The 14,625-nt window shown below is 41.8% G+C and overlaps 1 protein-coding gene across 1 annotated transcript in view; it reads left to right on the top strand.

Annotated features, from left to right (window-relative positions):
- Nucleotides 1-2,170: 2,170 nt before the first annotated feature.
- The window catches only part of ank3a (ankyrin 3a), a 171,856-nt gene continuing 159,401 nt past the window's right edge, over nt 2,171-14,625 (top strand). The window contains exon 1 of the mRNA XM_050072036.1: nt 2,171-3,055. Coding sequence (XP_049927993.1) covers nt 2,987-3,055 — 69 coding nt within the window. The 5' untranslated portion in view covers nt 2,171-2,986. The remainder of the gene's footprint in view (nt 3,056-14,625) is intronic.

Raw genomic sequence — 14,625 nt, forward strand, 5'->3', positions numbered from 1 at the left:
CTCACGTGATGTCAGAATGCAATTTCTCTTTCGCGAGACTTGGACATTAAACAGAATGGAAAAAGCGAAAGGTACGGAAAACATTTCATTTCGTTTTCAGACACTTAGAATTACAATCTGAGCCTGTCAGTGGCAAAAACAAGCACTTTCAGAGTAAGTTAGTTACATTGACGCTGCTTACATGCACAAAATATTCAGCTTTTTGCCGTTATTCTGAAAAAGACAACATTTGTACCTAGTTGTTTCCATGGCTAATGAAAATCAATATTCCACTAATATTCCCGTTTACTTGCAGCCAAGCATCCTGGCATTAACGCGCCCTAACATGTCATTTATCATGTCAAAATATGGAAAAGTGAAATGGCTGTAGCCTTTTATGACATTTTGCTTATTATTGTTTTCATGAATTCATTTTCCGTAACCACTTATCCTGCTAAGTGGTCGCAAGGGGGCTGGAGCCTATCCCAGCTGACATTGGGTGAGAGGCAGGGTACACCCTGGAAAGATCACCAGACTATCACAGGGCTGAGACATAGAGACAGACAACCATTCACGCTCACATTCACACCTACAGACAATTTAGAGTCAGCAGTTAACTTCCTATTTTTGCATCAAAATGTGCGAACACAGCCTCATATCTTTAATTTCTTTAACTGCTTTCTTGAAAAGGTTGGCATTATGATATTTGAGTATATCCGTAAAAAACGCACATGCTGTTTACGTGAGCTGTAGTGAATTCAAAATATTTTCATATAGAATATTATTTTGCATGTAAATGCAGTGAGTGTAGCCTATTCCGCACTGCCGGCCCGCCCCTTTGTGATTTAAGCATGGAGCCCACACTGTAACTAACTGCACTCCCTGAAGAAATATTATCATATTTTTGGAAAAATGAAGCAGTGATTCCAGAGAGAAGCAGACAGAGGGGTCTACAGTCTGTGTTTGAAGGATATATCCAGGATGTCAAACTGACTCAGCAGCAACAACAGGTTAAAAAGACAAAGATAGTTAGAAGCTAAAGCCGAACTATAGGCTACAGATCACAGTGTAAAAGTGAACCACCACATCACTACTGATCACCACAGAAGACAATGAATATAAAGGGAAACTTTGCTAATATTGAACCAGCTGTGTGGCATCACAGTGTGTGCAGATGATCGGTGTTTGGCTTTGCCCTTTGCCGCTGCCAGCACTTGGACCTCCGCCATCGGACGGGCAGGGATCTCCAGGGGAAGTCAAACAACGCTCATCTGCACACATTGCGACGACACACAGCTGGTTGAAAAACATGGGAACATAGGCTGACAAATACCAGATTTCCCCTTTAAGTTGGAGCATTTTAAAGCTGATGCATCTTTGCATCTGTTTGTGTCCACTTATGCCTTCCCATTGGAAAAAATAGATTTTTCTAAAGATACTGGCCTTCATCTCTCTGAACTGAGGCCAGGGCCTAATTGACATCAAGCAGCATGGTGGTGATGGCATACAGCTTGTCAGGAGCAGGAGGGAGGGAGCGATGGTTAACAGCAATATACCCCCCAGAATAAAGAACCTGTTGTTTAGAGGGAAATCACAACAAACCCTGCCTCTCTCTGCCTCTGTCTCTGCTCCTCATTTGTTTCTGTTGCTTCTTTCATCCTCTCCATGCCTCCCTGGTTTGTCTGTTTCACTGATATCACATTGTGTTCTCGCCCTCCCTACCTCACTCCTTCTCACTGTCATTTTCTCTCCCTTCTGTCTCCTCCTCACCCTTCCTTCTGATCTCTCCCTCTGTGTCAACCAGGGCTTTTTGTTCCCATTTTCTCCTCTTTCTCCCTGATCCGCTTGCTCTCCTCCTGCCTCATTAGCTAGGTGTTTCATTGGTGGAGAGCTGTAGCTTGTTAGAGGCGGGAAGGCGTGGCCTTTCTGTCTTTTTGAAGTCTCTCTCTGTCCGTTGAGTCACCACACGAACATTTTAATGGTTGGTGATTGTTTGGGTATTATAAACCTCCTGTCTCCTTTTATTCTTTACCCTAGGCCTGCCTGTCACACACACACTTTTACACACACACTTCAGTCAACCCAGTCAGCCAGCCAGTGCCGGGCGCAGTTCTGTTCCAGTTTCCAGTAAGCTGATCCTGCTGGCAGAGGCTAGTGGGGAGACTTCCTTTTCTGGAAGGACCTGATGCATCGTGTTAATGATCCTCCCTCTCTCTCTGCTGGAGAGTCTCATTTCATATCACAACGTCTGAGCAGGGAGCAGGAATCATCCAGCCGGCAGAGTCAAGAGACTGAGAGGATCACACCCCTTCTTCTCTTTCACTAACAGTAACACCATTTCATACTCTTTTCTGTCTGTCTTTTCTCACTCTGTCTTTTCTTTGTTTGCATCTTCTTCTTTTCATTTTTTGTTCTTCTTTGTCTCTGTCTTTTTTGGGAGAGTGTCTCCAGTCTTCAGCTTCAGGTAGGCAGCACCACATCCAGCCAGGAATACACTCCTTCAGTCTACCTCTCTCTATTCTTTCTTCCTTCCTTCCTTCCCTCCTTCATCTCACACATCCTCCTCCTCATCTTCCTCCTCCGCCTCTATCTCTCTCCACTCTCCTCCTGCCTCCACACCCTGCCTCTGAGTGCGCCGGAGAGAGTCGCCAATTGCGCACGGCGAACGGCAGCAAGTGGGAGTGGACCTCGGCGAGCGTGCTTGCAAGTGTGTGCGAGTGGTGTGTGTCTGTGAGCGTGGAGAGGAAGAGGAGAGGAGGAAGGAGGAGGAGGAGGAGGAGGGTGAGAGCATCAGCACAGTCCTCCCAGTCTCTCCTCTCTTCACGCACACTCCCACTCTGCATGGAACAATCCTTCCTTCACTGCTTCTAAATGGACATTTCTGTGGCAACGTTTCACCAGTGAAGACAGCAGCTGCTCGCCGCTCCGCTCCACAAGCTCCTACATGCTGGATTAAAAAAGAAAAAAAAGTGAGGAGAGGAGAAGGAACAGGGGGAGATCTCTGAACATGAGTGAGGAAGCTAAGGAGAAAGCAGGCGGCGGGAAAGCAGCCCATCGCAAGAAGAAAGGCAAAAAGGTATGAGAGATTGGAAGAGCTTTCTTTGTCTCGGCACGCTCGCTTTTTGCTCAGTTGTTGCTTCGGCTCAGCAAAAAAAGATGTTTTATGTGTTTGTATGGGAGGTAAGAGGTTGTTGGGTGAGGTGAGATTAATGGGTGAGGTTGATGAACCCATTAGAAAGTGGCTGAAGGCGTGTTTTTATTAGATTTTTTTGTTTGCTCATTCATTCTGATCAAGTCATGATTCATCAGCACATTTCAAATAAGTGTAAAAATGAGTGGGTTTTAATTATGTAAGAGAAAATGTGTTTAAAGTACAGCCTGTACACCTGGTTGTTTTTCTGTGAATATAACTGTCAGGTGTTTTTACATTTTTTCCACGAGCTCGCATGTGGCTTTGACATGAGGAAGAAATATTTGTTCAGCCTCACCTGGAATGCTACCAAAGCCCATTGAAAAGCCGTCTGTCAGTCACTGGTTATTATTATAATCCCGACGCCGCGACTGGTCGGTCTGGTTGTTTTGCTCTGGGTGATTGGCTGGGGGAGCGGTGGTATGTAAAGTAGAGAGTGAGTGTGTGTAATGGGAGGCAAGGGGATGTCCTCGGGGGTTAGGGTGGGGGCAGCTGAATGCACGCACCGCACAGGCATCTGGTGTACTGTCAAACTCCTCCACAGCTGTGTGTGAGTGTGAGAGATACATGCATTAATGTAATGCATGCATAGCTGTCTTGTTGTTTTCCTCAGGAGTTGTTATTGTGGTTTTTAATTGAAGGTGCTCGGAGCCACAGAAACATGTTTTGACTTATGAAGTGGAATGTGTTTGTGTGCCTGTGCTCACATGTATATACTTATATGTGATTTTCAGTTTGTGGTTTACACTTAAACACCTTCAACATTGTGGTATAAGCATAACTAAAGCATGCCTATGGCCTGCTCCTGCGCCTCCCGTGCTGTTGTGACAGTGTGGCGAGCCTATGATAAATGTGTTTGTGCCGAAAGCCACTGATCATACACTAACAGTGACACAAAATACACACAAGTAGTATTTTCCAGACCATTTAAGCTTGGATTGGGGTTGAAGCTACATGGAGGTGGCCCCTGAGATCAGGGATTTGCTGGACGGGGGAAGACCAAAGCGAAGCGGAGAAGCACAGTTCCATCAGATAGCCGCTATACGTTTTACAAGCCTGAGTGAATCTGTTATTGAGAATTAAATTTATTCTGTTTCCCGTTAAATAATTTATAGCTGCTGTGATATGTGTCACCCTCAGTGGTGGAGCCGTCAGCCTGGCTCCTCAATGACAGCAAGAGACAAGATGTTCAAACCGTTGACTTCAGTAATGAAATATTGACTTTAAAAGATTGTGACACAGTTAGTGGTGGAGGGGCTGCTGAAAATTAATAAATGTGAGCAAACTGAACCTTGTTCACCTCAAGACCATTGTGATATAACATAACATTTCAACGGCATAAATACAAATTGTTAGAGAGAAACAAAGTGCAAATAAAAAAATGTGTATATGGAAGCGTATATATTCAGAGGATGTATTTCATGATGGTTTCTTTGATCTTATGGAACCAAAATATGTGAAAAGGAGCCAGGCGATAGAAGCAACAATTAACAGCTCATAGGTAGAAAATAATTGCAGTGTAGAAATATTATATTTAAGTTTGAATGTATATAATACACAAACTGTGTCTCCATTACATAGTTTGTTCACCAGAGAGCACTCACAAGTCAATTTTCAAACTGTAAGTATGCATTTTGGTCATAACTGAGGGACATTAAAGGTCCAGTGTGAAGGACTTAGGGGGATATATTGGCAGAAATAGAATATAATATTCATAACTATGTTTTCATTAGTTTATAATCACCTGAAAATAAATATCATTGTGTTTTTGTTACCTTAGAATCAGCTGTTTATATTTACATACGGAGCAGGTGCTCGTCCACGGAGTCCACCATGTTGTTTCTACAGTAGCCCAGAACAGACAAATCAAACTCTGGCCATTTGCGCTTTTGTGTCGGTCACTGTAGTTCTCCTACACGCTTAGCACATGGGTGAAGTTTCAGTTCTGCAACCTCACCGCTAAATGCCACATAATCCTACACACTGGATCTTTAAAGGGAGCCAATTTTTTCGGCAGTTTTAGCATATTATCATAAATGTCATCTGATAATCTAACAGTAAATTGCATGATAGAAATATGATAAATAAGTTTGTGTATATATATATATATATATATATATATATATATATATATATGTATATATATAAAAAACATAGACACTGTGTCTTGATTACATAGTTTGATCACCAGAGAGCACTCACAAGTTAAGTTTTTACACTGTAAAATGTCCCACACAGTACATATTTTGGTCAAATATGTGTGCGCACACATATTTTGGTCAAATATGTGTGCGCACACAAGGTATTTGACTCTTTCGTTTTTGTTTGTTTGTTTTGTTGGAATGTATTCATCTATTATACCACATATCCTAGTACAGGGTCACCGGTATGCTAAAGCCTATCCCAGCTGTTGTTGGGAGAGAGGCGGGGTACACCCTGGACAGGTCAACAGACTATCACAGGGCTGACACATAGAAACAGACAACCATTCACACTCACATTCACTCCTACGGACAATTTAGAGTCACCAATTAACCTGCATGTCTTTGGACTGTGGGAGGAACCCGGAGCACCTGGAGAAAACCCACACTGACACGGGGAGAACATGCAAACTCCGCACAGAAGGTTCGGACTCCCTCTTGCTGTGAGGCGACAATGCTAACCACTGCCTTGTCTCAATGCACTTACACATAAATAGAAATACAGCCAATAACTTGGACAACAAAGCTGACCACAGGTCAAATATAAACATCTAACTGCGATCAAGAGATATAAATATATTTTTAAAAACTATATATGTGTTAGTGAAATAGTGAAATGGTTCAGGGTGTAGAGGGTGCAGAGATTTATATTTGAATTTATAATATTTACTTATTATAAAACAGTCGGATCAGATCTCAGATTTAAACACTCTAAAGTATCGATATCGTTATCAGCCTCAGAAATCCAATACGGATATCCTTCACTACACTGACTCGTGACAATGAAGTTTGGACAATATTTTGAGGCAGAACATTAAATATCAGTTTGGAAACACCCAAATATTATGAAAACTCAATTCCACTCAACATCAACTCCATTTCCCAACGGATTAAGATAAAGGAGGTTGGGTTAAATTCACCAATAGGATTATCACTGAGACCAAAAGTTCTCCGTTGATGTATTTTCCCCAACAAGCCTTGGCCCGTTATCTCTCCCACACAAGCTCCAGACTGCAGCCATGAAGCTGAAAACGTCGCAGCACAACGATGCATATTAATGCTTTTTACATATGTATGTTGTTTGTTGTGTGTGTGCACATGTGCGAACGTGCGTCCATGTGTGTCCGCGCTCGGCTCTGTGCGCGTGCGCGTGCCAGATAACTATGCCAGATGTGTTAATGATTGTAGCCATGGCAACTAGTCTGTGCTCTGAACGAAAGATGTCGAGGGTGAGAGAGAGAGGGAGGGAGTGAAGTGAAGAGGGGGTGGACTGGTGAACTTGGTGGCCAGAACAGAAATATATTTTTCATGAGGCAGCTGCTGTGATGGGGGGAAGCTCAAGGATACAATCAAACATCTTTTGACTGAAGGTCCCAGACTTAGCGCGATTATGACGAGGGTCATAAATCAACACCAAACACCATATTGTGTTTGCTTGTTTGTGTGTGTTTGTGCTCGTCAGTGAGTGTGTGTGGAAGTTGGGCATGTGTGCATTTGTGAGTGTTTGACACTGAGTGTGTGTAGCACTTTGATGTTTCTCCAAATGCTCTATGATCTCAGAGAGGCTTAATGATAAGAATTTGATGTAGTGATAGAGATAATGAGGTTTACATAACACACAGACACACACACACACACTCGCAGTATTAACAGGAATTTGGTTGCATATATTCCCACCACACAGTAGCTGCTGGTGGGTCAAGAGAAACCCTTTTATCGAGTAGTTGTACGCGTGTGTGTGGGTTTGTGCATGCATGAAGTACACTCTTGTCTCTGGACATCTGGTGCGCTGTGCTCTGTTGGGTTTTAGCGTGGTTAAATTGGACACAGAACAGTTTTCTTGCACAAAAGAAGATAGGAATAAGTGAGAAAAATATGCCTGCAAGATAAAGAAGGACCTCAGGGGACTTATATGGAAGTATCTCACTTCCAGAATCCTAATAACTATTACTAAGCTCAACTGCTTGACTGAAGGAAGAGAGGAAATGCTTATATTATCACTGCAGTACAAATACACATCATATACCCTGATCTTATATAGACTTATATAACTGTTCCATATGTTTATAGACAAGCCCACAAAGCAGACATTGTGATTTAAATTAAAAATTAAAACTTACATGATTGACAGAGAGAGAAGTGCAAAGGATAACTGAACAGTTTGCCCACATCAACGGCGTCTCCCAAATAAATCTCGTCAGCAAAGTCAACATATCGTTATATAAGAGATGCCTGCACGCCAATGCTTTAGAAACGCCATAGTTTTTCCAGGTTTATGTCTTCCAAGAATAAGCCGCCCCTCAGCTGCAAAGATGTGCTGTATGTTTACACTTCAGATGATTGTGTAAGGATTGTGTAAGGAGCGACGGTGTGTCTGTCAGGAAAAACCCAAGCAGAGCTGGTTTTTTTTCGTCAAACATACTGATGGAGACAGCTGAGAAATGTGGTATCACCGAAACACTGAAATTCTGTTACAAACAAGCCACTGCTGCTGATCATAATTCCCCACAGTCAGTATTTTTCTGCTGCCACTCCTCGCAGTATATTTCACACTTCCAAAACAGCTAAAAGCGACACGGAGAGTTCATTTACTTGTTGCTATATATTTGCTGTCAGTGACACACAAGCTTTTTTAGGCCAGAGCTCCATTTTGCGGTGAAAATGAACAAAGAAAAAAAAAAAAGGATGACTTTAGCTCATTCCACTCATCCTTCCACTTTCCGCTGGATTGTGTACACGACTCTTTTGTGCGGCCTCTGTTGTCTTGTTCCTAATGAGACAGCCAGGCAGCCCGGCTCGGGCAGCTCTGCTCTTTGTCTTGGATGGAAAAACCCTGCCAGAGACAGAGAGCCCCGCGTCTGGAGGACTGGTGAAATAAGCCGTTCTGTGACAGTGCCTTCAAAGAGAAATGGCACATCACATCCCCCAGATAACAGCAGGGCACTGGTGAATGTGCTGATGGAAGATGTGAAGTGTGTGTGCATGTGTGTGTGGAGAGAGAGAGAGAGCAAACGAAGTGCTGCTTTTGTTTTTCAGATTAGGCTAATGGACTTGGCACAGATCAAATCCTTAAGAGGGGTAGGTAATGCTTCATGGGCTGTTTGGGAGAGAGTATGTGGAGAAAATGTGTGTGCTTTAGGGGGAAGTGCAGGAAATACAGTATAGTGCTGAATAGAGCTGAAACAATTAATAGATTAGTTGATCAGTGGTGAAATTATTGTGAAATATTGTTTATGATTGCCTAGTTTTAGCTTTATCAGAGTGAGCATTTACTCTTTTTCTCTGTTTTGTATCATTATAAACTGAAAAGCTTTGGGTTTTGGATGTTCGTAGGACAAAACAAGACCTTTAAAGGCATCACCTTGGACTCTGGAAAACTGTAATGGACATGTTTAATCATATTTTGACAGCTCATAAACAATTACTCGATTAGTCACGAATGAAAAGAAACATTAGTCGCTAAATTATGGACTAATGTGTTTAATACTGGCCACAGTGTGTGTGTCACTAATGCGTTGAACTTTATTAAAAGCGTAATGATATCACTAGAATGACACGTAGTTAAATGTTAAAATGACACGTGGAAAAAAAGCTTTTCAAATGTCAAAGTTTCGAATTATATATAACTTGTTTTAGGTATGATGCCAAGCTTGTTCCGCAACCTTTTGCAGAAGCACACACACATAAAACAGCAGAAAAAATCGATTGGACTTGAATATTGATGTTGGTATGAGGCCAAAAAAATTCTGTACCCTGTGATTCCCCATCACATCACCTCTTTGACGTTCCTCGTTTTTACAGCATATCCTGGATGCAGCATAGAAATGTGAGGCCTTATATAAAGCTGCACACACACACATGCACATGTGCTGTATCAGAGTGTGGAGGTGTTAGTAAGTGCACATGTGTGCTCCCTCGGTACCTCTATAAATGTATGCATGCATGTGTGTAGGTGGGTGTATTCCGACCGTTCCTGTGTGGATGTGTGTTTGGGGAGGTAGGCGTCGCAGAGCCCAGGCACAGCTGCACGCCCCGGGGAGAGGGCAGAGGGATCAGCCTGTCAGAGCTCCATCACTCTCAGATGAACTGTCTCTGTTCCTCTCTTTACACTGAGGGAGGGAAGGAGAAAGGGATGAGGTGAAAAAGAAAGACGAGTAGCTAGGGGAGGGAGGGATGGATATGGACGGCAGAGAAGGAGGTGAAATAGAGAGGGCTGAAAAGACCGGCTGAAGACGGAGAAGTGTGAGTGAGGTGTGAGCTGGGGGAGTGACAGAGGAGTGGATGGAAAGGAAGGGGAGAAGGAGGTGTGAAGGAGGAGTGTTTCTTTCTCTGTCACTCTGGAGCTCTCCCTTGATCTCCTGATTGCTGTAGGGGAGGTGTTTGGGGCCAGTGCTTCATCGGGAGTGCTTGTCAGATGGTCAGACAGCTTCAGGAACCCCCTCCCTTGTCTGATGTTGAAATTGGGAGGGCTCTCCAAAATCGACATTATGACATTGCCCACTTCATACAGCCAATGAGATCTCATCCCTACTTGTCATATTTTGACGCTTGGGCAGCCATTTGTGTTGTATCCTATCAAAGAGTGACTAATGATTGACGTGCCAAAATAAGTCAGACTTTTAGTTTCAGATGGGACACAAGCTCTGGTCTCCCGAGTCAAAGTCCTGTACTTGTTGGACCCATCCACCTAAACAGACTTTTTTGCTCTTTTTACTACAAGTACATCTATTGCTCTGACCGTTTAATAGTGATGCTGATGGGTTTACATTGGAGTTGGCTGAAAGCCCGGTGTGTCTCATACAGACACTAAAGGGTGCATTTGGCTTCTTCATCTGATGCAGAGTGACCAAGCTGTGGTTTGTGGTGCACTGGGAGTGAAACCAGGCTGCAGTGGTTTGCCAGGTGTGTGCAGGTGAGAAAGTTGGTGGGGTTTGAGCTTCTTCCTAAAGCCTGATTTATGAGAGGTTGCTCGACATTTTTGAGTGTCTTGACAGATATGATGTATTTTTGACAGAAAAAAAGTGTTGCTCAACATCTGGAGAATTTTATTATGTTGCGGAAAACACCATATTTTGTTGCACATTGTGATTGGTATTGTTACTATAGTCACCACCGAGATAGTAGTTTTCAATCCACACCGACTCCAACCTGCATTCAGCGTCTCTGTCCACAGAAGCAGCCGTCTGTCAGCACCAGCTCCTGCAGAGCTGAGAAGACAGCGGCCGGCCAAACTGCCTTCAGGCTGACTGACAGCAGACATTTACTGAACCGAAATATTTCTCATGTTAGCTTGTTGGTCAATAAGTTAAAAACACATAAACAGTAGGATTCACTAAACACGACAGACATAGACTGGGACTGAAAGTAAACGCAGGATGTCTCTGGTTATCATGGAGATGACTTAACCTTTCACTAAAGCATATAGTAAAACTTCAATTAAAACCCTAGTCCCAATTAATCACCCAGCCCCTTTATTAGCCTGGTGTGGCTACAGATTTTGACAAATAAATGCCTGTCTCAATAAGACACCTGGTATATTCTATCTTTGCTTAGCAGCATTTTTGTGTGATAGGACTTAAAGGCCTGTCCCAGATATAGGCCTGTTGAGTTCAGCGATTTAAGCAAATAATAGCCCGGGCTATTAATTGAAGTTTTACTGTAATTTGAAAACGACGTATGACTGTTTAATTTCTGTTGAGCGGCACTCATCAAAAGTGTTGAGCACTCCACCATGAATCAACACTTTTTGCCACTTTTTGTGTGAACAAACAAGCACAAACAAACACTATATTTAAATGATAATCATGTATTCGTCTTTTCCCCTTTTTGAGTTTTGCCCTTTTATCCCTTTGAAACCTGAGCAAACAGCAAATTGGCTTTATTTCTCTTAAAAACATGGAAAGAAGGCAACGAGCAATGAAAGAAAAAAATGACCCCAAAAAATAGCAAGAAATTAATTAAAAGAGAAAATTAAAAATAAAAAAAGAAAGAAAGAATGAATTAAAGTTAAAAATAAACAAACAAGCAAATGACCTGGAAAGAGTGCTGAAAATTATAATTAAAAAAATAAAAAATAAAATATTATGAAAATAATGAAAAATATAATAAAATAATAAAAAATATTATACATATAAATATATATAATATATTATATTTATAATATTATAAAATTCTAATAATTCTGTAAAATAATTTTAAAATGTAATAATAATAATAATTATAATTATTATTAAAATAGTTTCATAGCTTTTTTCCGTATTTTAAAAAAATAATAATTTTCTTTCATTTTCATTTTTGCATTTTTTAAATCAAGTTTCTCATTGCCTTNAATAATTCTGTAAAATAATTTTAAAATGTAATAATAATTATAATTATTATTAAAATAGTTTCATAGCTTTTTTCCGTATTTTAAAAAAAATAATAATTTTCTTTCATTTTCATTTTTGCATTTTTTAAATCAAGTTTCTCATTGCCTTTTTTTTTAAGAAACCAATTGACTCAAAGCTCAAGGGTTTAAATACTTGCGAAAGGTGTCTAAAAGCAGCACAAGAAAACTGATATTGCTCCAGGTTATAAAGGGTTAAACAGCAATTAACATGTTTGCTTTCTGATATAGTTGGATGACACATTCTATTAACAAGCACAATCTAGCCCTAATGCCAAACCCACATCAATCAGTGGTAAAATGTGGCCCGAGGTATAAGAAGAATACCCGCAGCCAATCGCAGTAAACAGTCCTGTGACTCCTGTGATATGTGTAAGCTATGTTACAGAGTATTTCTTCCCCCCGAAACACATGAACATGCCTTCCAGCTGCAGAGAAATGTAATTATTCACTGCTGCTTCGTGTTTTTGCAGTTATGAGTCCTGCATGTATGTGTGGCTTACTGGTTTACTGATTCCCTCGCTGGTTGACCAGTTATTTGCCTGATTTGCTAATTGCTTTCTTGTTTAATCACAACTCAGCCTTCTAGATACAGACCTGAGGCAGCTGCTGTTGTCAGACAAAGACATGCATTTATACGCTAGAGCAGGCTTTAGCATGAATACGAGTAATACAGTACACACAAACAGAAACACGCAGTCACACAGAGACCACAGTTATAAATAAAGAGGTCACGGCCAACTAACAAGGCTGTTGAACCAGACCTAATCAACAAAAAGGCCTAACAAGGGCTCGCCACTCTTATCTCTATCCATCCATCCCTCCACAAACCTCTCTCCACACTCGCCCCCTCCATCAACAAAAGCAAGCAATTTGAAGAAATGCCTTGGTGAGTTTTTTTATGTTCTGTCGGCGAGAATGAATCGATACCAGTGAGAGCTCAGCGCAATTTAAAATGAGTTTCTCTCCCTATAAGAAACAGCGAGAGCTCGCGTTGGGCTGTTATCTGGAATCAGAATGATTCTGTCTCTTAAACACATGTCAAATGTTTCTGTAATTAAAAAAAGGTCAGGCCTCTGTCTGGAAATTAAACTTCCGGGTTGATGAATAATATTTTGGGTGTGCTTTTAATCAAAATACATCCAGCAAAAAAACAGCCCTTTCAGATGAATGAAATCGCTGAATCACTATCAAATTTGAATGCAAAAAGGACCAACATTTTCAACCCGGGGCTGCTTGGTGACCCAGACTGCAGTTGCTTTGAGACGTCTACAATGTAATAATGTGTGCCTTCATATCCACACTACTGGTATTTTTCTCTGCTGGCAGTCAGTGCTGCCTGAACCCCGCAGCCTCTTCCGTTTCCCACAGCTCCGTCCGGAAGGCTCTTTACATCTCGCTCTGTTGTGCTCTTTCCATCCCTCTCGTCCTCTTTTTCCTCTCTTCTTCAAAAGACTACACAGCGCGAGTCGGTAATGGAAAACAAGAGAGAAAAAAGAGAAATAGAGAGTTCCACTGTCAGATTTAGAAACCCCTTTTATCGAGTTTGGGATCCTCCTTAAGCCTCTCCTGGCTCGGCGTCGCCATGGCAACTGTTAAATGCAACAGAGCAGGATAACAAAAGCTTTTGTTCTGTACCAAAAGCAATAACAGTGGTTTATGCTCGCTGTGTTGTCTGCCGACCTTGTTGTGACCGCAGCGTTGTCTCACCTGATTTCTCAATTATTTAACATCAGTGGCTTTACGCTGGCTTATATGGCTGTAGGAGAAACACAGCACGTAAACAGTTAAAAATCGATGGTTTATTTTTAGTCCATGTCTAAATTAATGAGTCACAGATGCAAGGGCTGTTAATTGTCTTCCCCAAAAAATTATCACCACAGAAATGAAAGTATGAGTTGTTAATAAGACTGAGGTCATGATGCAAGGACTATAACGTCCAAACTGTTGTGTGAGAATTGACAAAGATCTCACTATTCCCACACCAATTCCCACAGTAAAGCAGCAGGCAAAAGACATCTTGTCACGTGACGTAAATTCTTGTTGTTCATGTCTGATGTGCAGGCTGATTGTGTTTATTCACAATAAATGCGTACAGCAAGCTGTGGTGGGTGAAAACAGTCTAGATTTCAGTCTCAGATTTCAGAGCGGTGGCCGCACCAGGATCTGAATGGTGCCAGCGACAGAAATCCCAATGTCTTTGTAATTAAACGAACCCATTAAACACAGTTTAATGAACTGAAAAGGAGGAAATGGGGACCGCATCCGTCACTGTCTCTTTGGTTCTCAGGTGTTGTTTATGTGAGTCGGATGATGTATTGTGAGATCAGGAATACATCCACAGTGGAGCCAGGCCAGATGGCTCACCCCTTCTTCCTCCACGGGATGAAGAATGAAAGCTTGCACTTGAATAAAATAGCTAAATGAAAGATGAGCTGTGTAATCCCAAGCAAGGGAGATTGTGGCAGTCTCTCCCAAAAAGGCCATGTGTTTAGACCCTTCTTCTGGCTCTCAGCTTGAAGATGCACTTAACAGCAGGATCTGGCTTCCTCTGAAATTCAGATTGTCTGACAGGTAGCCACAGAACTGAGGCTGTGTTTTGAAATGCAGAGCAGATTGCCAATTTAGCACTATTCATGCTAAACTGCTGCCGGAAACCCAGGTGAGGGGGACATCTTGGAGACATTTCTCTGCTAAGCAACATTTTTTAGTCAGTGTAATTCATTGATGCTTTTAATGGTCTAGTGTTAGGCCCTGTTTACACCTGGTATTAACATGTATTGGGTGATCTGATCACAAGTGGACAAGTGTGATTGCACCCACTGCATCCTCATTGCGTCTTGAGATCTGATCGCTCTGGACATCATTTG

This window comes from Epinephelus moara, chromosome 19 (assembly GCF_006386435.1).
Source record: "Epinephelus moara isolate mb chromosome 19, YSFRI_EMoa_1.0, whole genome shotgun sequence".
Taxonomy (NCBI): domain Eukaryota; kingdom Metazoa; phylum Chordata; class Actinopteri; order Perciformes; family Serranidae; genus Epinephelus; species Epinephelus moara.